Source organism: Epinephelus moara, chromosome 6, assembly GCF_006386435.1.
Source record: "Epinephelus moara isolate mb chromosome 6, YSFRI_EMoa_1.0, whole genome shotgun sequence".
NCBI lineage: Eukaryota > Metazoa > Chordata > Actinopteri > Perciformes > Serranidae > Epinephelus > Epinephelus moara.
This window is the reverse complement of record NC_065511.1, coordinates 21,180,260-21,191,083: the sequence shown is the minus strand read 5'-3', so window position 1 is coordinate 21,191,083 and position 10,824 is coordinate 21,180,260. Positions and strand designations below refer to the sequence as shown.

Below are 10,824 nucleotides of genomic sequence, written 5' to 3'. Positions count from 1 at the left end.
CCCTCCTTGAGTATATCCAATCAGCACCAAGTAAACCCCAAGCCCCAGCCAGGAGTCTTTCGGGCCCGTTCTGAGTACCTACCCCGAGGCAGGGACTTGTTTAGCCCCTGTAAAAGTTCCGGAACTCTGTCCTTAGGGGGTGGTTCCTGCGGTGGAGACACGCACCAATGGCCCCGGCCCCGTAAAATTACCCCTTAGTTCCTGCGGTGGAAACGGGCCTAATGATTGAAATGACTGATTGAATCTGTGCCCACACGTTACGATTGGGGAATCATTCATTTGCTATTCAGATATGTTCAAGAGGTATTCATCATCCCAATACACACTGTCAGACAGGTCATGGTGTCCAGACCTATTTGGACATTAGGGCAGGGCGGTGAATGCCGTGTCTGTCTAAAACTGGATTGACAACTGCCTCAGAGCTTAGTCAGTCTAAACTGATGACTATGATTCATTTGGGAATTGCCTGCCCAGGACTATCCCAAAAGCATATGGTCTTAAAAGTTTACAGTCATCAGTTTGATCCATATCAGTGAGACAGCCAGGAGGGAAGAGGCTTAACCGAGCACTATGATGCACTGCAGAATCCAGGTTTTGATCCTACTCCCCCATGTCTTCTCTGACAGCAAACAGCCACTTCAGTGCTCAGACACAAGAGGGGATCTGGGTGTTGCAGCAGTGAATATGAACAGAAAAAGACAGAAGGAGTAATATGGAAAATAGGAATTTGGGAAGTACTTGGGCCCTACCCATTGTCTCACAATGGCACACCAAAACAATCACTGCAGGAAGTGGCCATTACTGTTCAAAAACAAAACAAAAACAACTAGCTGATGCAGATCTCAGCCTGAGCTTACAAGCGGACTTTTAGTTTGAGACTATCAACACAGAGAAAATGTTCTTACAATCCCAAATCTGTTACTTACCCCCCCCCCCCCCCCCCNTTACCCCCCCCCCCTCCCCAAAAAAAGAGACACAGACAATGTGGGGGGAAAAGAAGAGCCACAGTGAGGTGGTTAGATGAGTAGCTGCAGGCCCCACTGCAGGCTCTTACTGCAGTGTATCTGAACAGACACATGTCAAAAATGTCATAGAGGTAACCAGCTTCTTTAACTTTGCCTTGCTGTCCTATGGAAAACAATGCTGTGCCAATGCGTCTTGCATGGATGCGATTTCACATGGCTCAGATATACTACCCCAAGACCCTACTGTGAAAGGCACAGTTCTGTCCTCTAAACCTAAAAAAGGGTCAAACTAAAACAAGGTGTTGGGTAGGGTTGGGTCGGTTCTCGGTAATACCAATTCAGTTCGGTACTCCGTCTTGGACCGGGTTTTTGTTTTTGAGACTGACCGGACCGCATACTCGGGTGGAACGTACACGGAGCAGACTCTGTGGAGGTCTGCCAGGTAAAAGTGGACGTCTGCAAGCCCTGTGCGCGCAGAGCATGACTGCGCGGACTCCACTCCGCGCACCAGTGTCACACAAAGGACTGCTCAGCATGTATTTTTCACATCGCGGGGATTTTTCACAGACATTTTTACAGGAAACTACAACACGGAAGTGCGCTCGACTATGGAAGCCGGAATGACTGCGGACATTCCTCGCGGAGTCTGTGAGCACCTGTGTCTGCCTCTTCGACTTCGCCAAGCGCACAGCGAGCAGGAGAGAGAGGGGGGTGGGGGTGGGGTGGGGACTGAGCTAGGGCGTGCGAGTGCGCATGCACCGAGGCCTCTACTGCAGCCTGGGGAGTCGATAATGGCGGACAATTTAGTCTCGAAGAAATCAAAGAATGCGCCACTATGGCAACACTTTGGCTTTGAGCCAGACGAAGGAGGCAACCCTTGTTTGCACTGATTGAGTAAGCTGCAAAATTTATTTGTAAGGAATAAAAGAAACGTGTTACTGTCACTCTGTTGTCCTATGGTTGTTTTTTATTTTAAATGAGTCAGTTGCGCCCCCAAGTCCCGAAAATCTGGTATTGCCGACTTGATGCGGTTTTTCACAAAAACCGGACCGTTTTTTTTTTCTCATACCGACCCAACCCTAGTGTTGGGATGCTCTTCAGCAGCCCAACTCATCACGGAGTGCTCTACAATCCACAAAAGGATATTATGTGCAGTGAGGGGTGCCTGAGAGAAGCCTTCTGCACTACCAGTCTCCAGCACGCCAAAGTCTCTTATGCCCCTTTTGGACCAATATGGTGACTCAAATTTCTGATCAGTCTAAAAGAGTCAACAGACATTATCCAACCTGACTTTATAACCAAAAGCTGGGTTGAATTCAACGTTGGATTCTAGGCTTGGGCAGTACTACAGTAAACCAGGATATTTAGAAATCTCAACGGCATGACTTTCAGTACCGTCCAAAATAGACACTCCTCGTACTTAACTCACAGTATGTAGTGCACAGCATGCACCACCAGAGGCCAGTCTCTACTGGTGGAACAGGCAGCTAAGCTGACAGACATAGCAACTGTGAGTGGTGGGGGTAACGTTACAGGACTGTAAAAAGCCACCAGAGCAGAGAGAGACCACTTGGACAAACAGCATATTTTCACATCTAATTCTGCCAATTAAAGGTTTATTTAAAGATTATTTTTTGGGCTTTTTGCCTTTAAAGGGCCAGTGTGTAAAATGGGTTGAAAACAGTGACATCAGTGGTCAAATTCTAGATTGCAGGGCTCACTCGCTCACCCCTCCCATTGGGTAAATGACGGTGGCCTCGTAGGGACAAAAAGCCTTGTGCACGAGTTTTTCAGGAGTAGGTCTATCTAGCGACGAGGTGAATATTTATTTAGAAATCTAAACCATGTTACGATATTGTAATGAATCCCTCACGAGCAGGAGACCAGAGGAGCGTTCGGGAAAAAGGCCAGTTTATTTGAGCACTCCAAAAACTCCGGTAACACTGCAGGGGGTAAAAGACTCCGTCCCAAACTCTGACTCTTCTAGCGTAACAGACACATTTCATACACACATACTCGTTTACCATACCGAGTGGGGACCCCCTCCCCTCTCTGCTCCACCAATCTCCAGCCCGCACACTGACTGACAGTGTGGCCGGTAAACAGAGCTCAGCTGTTTATTTAGCCTAGCAATATCTCCGGACTATAGTAGCTGCAATGGACGACTTTGAACGCGATTTTGAAGGGTTTCTTATAGCGGACACAGATCCAGAGCCATACCTGTTTGAGCCAGAGCATACAGATGAGGAACTCCATGTGTTTGATGCTGAGCGGGCGAGAAGAGAGGCTGAATGCACAGAATGGGATTCGTTGCTACTGCTACCATCGTTGGGGAGATATATCATCAGGAGGAAAAGCGTCACAGAGAGTGCATCACAAGGAGTGAAGTTGCGTCTTCTTTTCCTCGCAGATGACGGTTCGGGTTCATTCTCTCCTGTTGCGTGGTAAGTGTGGTCCATTCGCAAACTTTATAACTAAAAAAACTTTTCACTACTCTCTATCGACGAACTACTAACACTCTCTGCTGTTTCCTCCTCCTTCTTCCTTCCTTCCGCTGTCTTCATTGGTTCATTTATACACGCGAAACACGTTCTCTGGCTGGCTGGATTGTCCCCTCGGTCTGCCGTACATACATGGCAGCGCAAGATGGCGACCTCTCTAAAGCAAGGCCCTTGCTATGTATATATATAAAAGCATAACTATAAGGCTACGAAAACCAAACGAATTTTATTTTATAGCGATTATACACTTGTATAAACATATTAATGGGTAGAATATTCAGATTCAGATTGACAACAAACCATGCCAAATATTACACACTGGCCCTTTAATGGACAGGACAGATTGAAATGGGGTGAGAGAGAGAGGGGGGGGGTTGACATGCAGCAAAGGGTTGCAAGCCGGAGTCGAACCTGCGACCGCTGCAGCGAGGCATCACCTCTGTACATGGGGCGCTGGCACTATCCACTACGCTACCGACGCCCCAAATTAAAGGTTTAAACCAAACCTGAATTGGTGATTTTTGGAACAATGGACTAACTAACTAGACAACTAACAAGACTAACTAAGATGGTTTTGGGAGTTTTATTTTGTTTCTGTCGAGTTGAATCAGGTGTGTTTCACGATACGTTAACAAACAAGTTAGTCTTAGTTCGGTGAAAGAGACTTTAACCAAACTGAAAACTGCTGTATTCTCTGTTTTATAGAGGAAATCAATGTAAGAATATAACCACGGGTGGGCGTTGGTAGCTCTGCACACTACTGAACATAATACAAACTGATGTCGCCCAAGCCTATTGGAACCTGTCTGCCTTTGGTAAACTGTCCTTTTAATTAGAGGTATCCTATTAGATCCTGACATTTTAAAAAGTTATGTAAGCAACTACTATGCTACTCCAAAAAATGTCATGGAGAGAAAAACAGAAGATGCAACTGACAGACTTGTTTTGTACAGAGCAATGTTAGAAATGTAATATTTTGTAATTCTGTGGTTTAGCAAGGGAGAATGCAGAAAAACTTCCAAGGCACTGAGAGGCTTTTCTCTGGGTAGAATGTTCAAGTGAGAAAAACTTGAGTAGGGGAGGCTATCAAGAGGCCTCTAGTAATTCTCAAGGAGATGCTGGACACCATGACTTAGATGAAAACATTGTGCATACCCACTGCTGTCCACCAGGTTCACTAATCACAGCTTTGCGATGTGAGAAGGAAAAAAGAACACTGATGAAAAACTGATACAGACATAGCCACAAACTCAAGGCTGTCATGGTGCCACTACTTAATATTGCCTTAAAGTGAATACATATGCAATCAATTAGTTATACAGTGCGGTAACTGGACAGTGAAATTTTGTGTCTTTGTGCAAAGATCGTTGACTTGCTCCAATTTCACTGCTGTACAAGTGAATCAATCAGGCAGTGTTGCATGATTTTTCTCAGGCTTCTGACTTCATGACAAATTCAATTATCAAGTGTGTATTTCAGAGTTGCCTCTGTGTGCTCTAAACATTAATCATGATAGGCTTGGTGAATTCCTCATGTGTACCTTCTTGTGGGGTGGGGTAGTGGACTCTCTAGTCCCCTGCTTATAGCTGGTATGGACATGCATTTGGGTGATCCTATCACAAGTGGACAGTGCTCAATACAAGTGTAAATGACCAACAAGGCACATTGTGATCCAATCACTCCAACCACTGCAGAAGTGGTCTGGGATGTATTTGACCACTTATCTTTTGTTGTCTAAATGCTAATGCATCCTGATGCGTCCCCAACAAGGGCTGTGTCATAAATGCAGGACTTGGTGGTTGTTTTGATAACAGTGTGCTAACACTCTTTGACTTAACTATTTTACAACAAGTTGGACAGAGTGTTGCACTACTGTCCATTGTTTTACCCTTTGAAAGGAGACTGTTGCATTCTGCTGACAGTGATATCTCCAGCTGCACTGACCCAACCACTAATGTGACTGGTACGCATGCAAGTGAGAGTTTGGACATAGCTGTGCCTGGGGCTCTTTGACCTTCTGGCTAAGTGACATGGGCAGTAACAAAATCATAACACAGGTGGTCAGATGGAGTATAGAGATGTACCGATACCAATTTTCCTTCCTGATACTGATTCCGATCCCTGAACCTCAGGTATCTGCCAATACCGAGTACTGATTCAATACCAGCGCGTAAAAAAAAAATGGATGGGATATGATTTGTTGTATGTCTCAACTCCTAAAACTCTATGTAAAATATTAAGAAATAAAAGTCTCAACTCCTAAAACTCTATGTAAAATATTAAGAAATAAAATGAATGCCATAAAACTTTTTTTTAATTATTATTATCCAGTGTTGACACAGATCAAGACACAGGTTAAAGTGCAGCCACACAATTTGGTAAAAAAGACATTTTAAAGGCTATAGTAGAAGGCTTTTTAAACTCCACTTCCGTTTCGTTTGCCTGTAGCGTGCGTATGCGTAATGACGTGAGGCATTACATGGTATTGGACTGGTCATAGGCTGTACTCGCCGATACCCGATACCGCATTTTAGGCAGTATCAAAGGCATTTCCGATACTGGTATCGGTATCAGTACAACTCTAGATGGAGACACATGATAGACACCTGTGTGAACAGCGGTGTGTCTTGGATGTCTACTTGTGTGCAGATCACCGAAATACATAATACCAGGTGTTAACAGGCTCTTAAGGTGCAACCCCTTTTACACTGGAATTGTTTTTAAGTTGTCATTTGATTCACTGTTATTACAAATGTATGGATTAATGCTGCCTTAAAGAATAAACTGGAGAAAGGAAAGGAGCTTAAATTTTCTAGCTGGAATAAGTGCATCAGATCAACAAACACTTACGGTGATAGTGCCTAGTTGCACAATTAAAGGCGATAAATCAATCAGGGTGTGACAGTCCCGTTCTTTTCCCTTGGAAGTTATTGACACAATTTGATATGCCAGGAAAACAAGCGTAACACGTGACAAGCATTATGTGACAAATCAACCAAACACATTTTGATAAACTAAAGATGATGTTGCAGCAAATCACACAACCAGGCTTGGGCAATTTTATGGTAAACCACAGTATTTAGAAGTCCTGACGGTGTGATTTTCAATATCATCAAAAATACAGGTGCTCATCTTTCTATTAAATTTGAAAGGAGGGTCTGTATTGGTGTGGGGATGGAGAGCAACACCGTACCGTCGTTACGTCATATATGGTATATCCTGGTGAAATGTCAAGAGGGTATTAAGGTATGAAAAAATAGATACTGCCCAGGCCTACACACAACCCCAACAATGCAAACTAGTCAAGGGTGTCAGATGTCTGTCATTGTACTCCTGGGCAGCCGGTAGTTGGAATAAAATGATCCCCACATTTGCTGTTGAGGTCTAGTTCCACTTCCCTATAATATTTATTTATTTATTTATTTAGCGAATGCAAATTTCTCAAGCCAAGCAGTAGCCTCTTGATCTATATTGTGGAGGAAAACTAGACCTCCTTTCAGTCTTCGGAGAGGACAGGCTTAACTAGACCTCCTTTCAGTCTTCGGAGAGGACAGGCTTCAATACTATGCTCCATGGTTTACTCCTCTCCACAAGCACACATTGGGCTCAAGCTGCTCCCCCATCTGTGAAGGCTGGCCAAGCAGGGACCTTGACCAGTCTTAAATCTGTTCAAGCTGGACCACTGTCTCCTTGGGAGTTTGGTGTCAGAGATTGGTTGAGTCGGGTCTGACACTAGGGGCTCCAGTTTCGCAGACCGGGCAAGGCGGAGGCGCAACGCACCTGCGCTTCGCCAACTGGGTGTGGCCAGGTGGATTTTGCAAGTTTGGCACACCGTGCACGCTGGCGCAGCTACTCCTCTTTCCCACCTCCGTTCCTCCTACCTGCGCAAGTCGGAAAGAGGGAGGAGAGAAGGCGTGGAGTGGGTTTTACACAGCCCCAAATGAGCCCCTCTCCTCGCCCTTAAATGCGCTGCGCGAAGGCGTAATGAGAGTTTACTCAATTCGCCATGGCAGAAGAGAGCAGCAGTGTCCTCCTCCTCGCAAGAATGTACTCCATCTTTGTAGATCATGTTAAGCAAGAACATTTTAACATTTGTATAGGCAATCACATGAAGCACGTAAACCCTTAAGACACCGAACATAACTTTCAATGTGTTGACAGCGTTTCTCTCGTGCGTGCGCGCTCTCTCTTTCTTTCTCGCAGTCTCGCTCTGTTTCTTTTCTTTTGACTTTTCTAAGATGACAGATGCTGAATATTCCCTATCTGATGCTGTGGCTGTTTGTGGTTGGCTGAGAGGGATGTGAACTCATTAGTTTGCAGCTGTGTTAATCAAATCAGGTTGGGTTTCCATTACGCGTGCCAAACGGTGCCAATCCTTTGATCTGACATCAGATGCGACGGGACAGTCGATATAGAGATACATTTATGTGCTGATTGCAGATAGTTGCATTGAATAGTGGTTTTTGTGGGTATTTATTTTATTGTTAATGTGCCTGACATTCTGGAAACCTGCCTGTGAGGTTTTGGTGACGTGTGCGCACTGCCCGCTGGTCAGCCAAACTTCCACTTACACCGGCTGCGCTCCGCCTACGCTGACAGTAGATCGGCGAAGCCTTTTGGCACGAAACTGTCACTGCGCCAAACTGGATCTGTTGACACCTCCCTCTGCTGCGCCACCACACCCATCTCACCGCACCTCGGTCTGCCAAACTACCAAACTGAGCGCGCCTCGGGTTGCGCTGCTCGAAACTAGCTCTGCGCGGGGTTCGCCACCCTGCGCCACCCTGTGCCGCGTCGGTAAACTAGAGGCCTAGATGTTTGTTTGGGATGTCTTTGGATTCCCATTCAGTCACCCAGGCAGACAGGGCATCAAAGTCAGTGGGTGGGGGGTCCTTCCAAATTGGACATCTAGATCGGAGACGAGCAGTTGGTGGGTTGAAGATGTCGGCGTGGATTGGTAAATGGGGGAAGTCTTTGACCTTTTGGAGCATCCTATAGGTGAGTTCAGTTCGTCTGATGTTGGGGGGGGGGGGGGTTATGTTAGATAGGACAGGCAGCCAGGGGAGCGGTGTTGAACCAATAGTCCCAGTTATGATTCACATAGTGGAGTTAAGTTGGGTGTCTATGTGGTGTGTGTGGGGTGACCTAGACCAGACAGGGGCACAGTATTCTGCTACAGAATATGACAGGGCCAAAGCTGAGGTGCGCAGTGTGGGGGCTGCTGCGCCCCATTTTGCACCTGCAAGTTTGCAGAGGAGGTTGTGTCTGGATTTCACCTTTGCTGCCGCTCCTTTAAGGTGTTCCTTGAATGACAGTGTCCTGTCCAGAGTCATTCCCAGGTATGTTGGATTAGGGACATGTCTGAGCTGATGTCCACTCAGTCTGTTGTCCAATTGTTCGGCAGCTTCTGAGTTTCGAAGATGGAAAACACTAAAGACTGTTTTTGCTAGGCTTGGTTGCAGGCGCCAGGCTTTGCAGTACTGATCCAGTTTTGCAAGGTCCTCATTGAGCACTTGCTCCAAAGAGGCCAGGTCAGTAGCCTGGGTTGCCAAACAGATGTCATCAGTGTAGATGAACGGTAACCGGTATTACAGCAGTAATAATAATAATGATCACCATTATAATAAAACAGGCGTCGTCCTATTTTCGCACTATAGACTTTAAAACGGTAGGCAAATATTTGTTTGACCGTTCATGAGTGACAGCACGTATCAGGCATCTCCTGTCAGTGCAACGCATCATCACACCAGTTGTTTAAATGTGTAGGCTAATATAGATCCGTTAGAAGTTTAATAGAGCCGTTTCTTAACTTCACGATGGTGACTCAGTCCAGCAGCTTGTTGAGCTCCTCGTCGTTGCGACAGCCAGCTGCAGGTGACAGGGGATGATACGGGTCTTCTTGTTGTTGCGGGCAGCGTTTCCAGCCAATTCCAGGATCTCAGCGGTCAGATACTCCAACACAACCGCCAGGTAGACGGGGCGCTGGCGCCGACACGCTCCACATAGTTTCCTTTGCGCAGCAGCCTGTGAACACAGGCGACTGGGAACTGGAGCCCAGCACGGGAGGAGCAGGTCTTTCCCTTGGCTCTGGCTTTTCCTCCAGTCTTTCCACGACCACTCATTTTTCTGATGCTCTCTAAAGTTGGGACAAAGTGGGTTCTTCCAATAGCCAAAATGGTCCCACACCACCGACTTTGTCCTTTTCGCAGGTGGGAAAAGTTCAGCTTCGCCTCCTTCAGCCATGTTTGCAGTTTGCACGTGAGTGATTACTGACTAGTACTAACTGACTGAGGCTGCCCCAAAAACTGTCTAACACCTGCTCAATCCTGCAACAACAAATACAGCCTGATGCTTCTCTCCACAAATCATATAAAACACAACAGGACACTAAACAAAACTAATTTAGTTTCCCATCCAAGAAATAGCTTTGATGTAGGTTATATTTTCACATACATCCAAATTGCTTCATTAATTTTAATGTAGGCTTTTTGTGGTCAAGGTGTGCACTTGGGTTGCACAATTAATGGGTAAAAGTTTGCAAGCTTGATTCAGGCATGGACACAATCTCTTCTCTGAAGGACAATAATTCAACCAAACTTCGAGAGTTGCATATTTAAATAAAGTGCTCATAATCTGTCCCTGCAGCAGAACGCACAAATGCACTTCAAGGGTGACAGACTATTTCTGAAACTTTACTTTACTAGCACTCTAGCAATCAAATTAGCCGCAAAGCTATTTGTGAGCTCTGGTTGAGTACTACCAAGAGTTTCCAATCTTTGGCCACGGTTACGTGGGAGGCAGACACAAGCCTAGTTTTTAGCTTTTCTGATTGGCGATTAGGTCCACCAGGGCTATTTGGAGTCTTCCCTGCAGTTACATAACTTAGGTGTAGTGCCTTAGTTGTATGAACATAAAAACAATGTGGCCAGCAACTAGGGCTGTAGTCGACTAGTCGATTATTTGGTCGCTATGCTCTCGTCCGACCAAATTCTCATGAGTCGAATAATCGCCGTGTTACTTTCATAAGGAGAAAAGTGCTACATCAACAGCTTTCCAGGATTAATCCATTATTCCCTGCTGTGGGGGGACAGGCTAAGTTACCTGTGAAAATGGGGATGTTTTCAAAACACCCCTGTTGTTGACAGAAAGTTGAACTCGCCCACCCTCACGCTCAGCGTTGCGGTGACGCAGACCTCCTGTCTGTTTCTGTAAGCTGACTCCATTTCCCTCAGTGGAAACCAAGCTTGTATTTACTTGTATTTCACAGATAAGAAACAATAAATTGTGAAGACAGTAAAGCCTCCACTAAAATAGCATTTTAAGTCGTGTGTGTGATTTATCCTTCAGGCATTTATACT

The 10,824-nt window shown here is 45.7% G+C and overlaps 1 protein-coding gene across 1 annotated transcript; it reads right to left on the bottom strand.

Annotated features, from left to right (window-relative positions):
• Nucleotides 1-9,273: 9,273 nt before the first annotated feature.
• On the bottom strand, nt 9,274-9,808 carry LOC126391708 (uncharacterized). The gene has a single exon (XM_050046612.1). It carries the CDS (start codon nt 9,707-9,709, stop codon nt 9,278-9,280), a length of 432 nt encoding a protein of 143 aa, XP_049902569.1. The 5' UTR covers nt 9,710-9,808; the 3' UTR covers nt 9,274-9,277.
• Nucleotides 9,809-10,824: the final 1,016 nt, after the last annotated feature.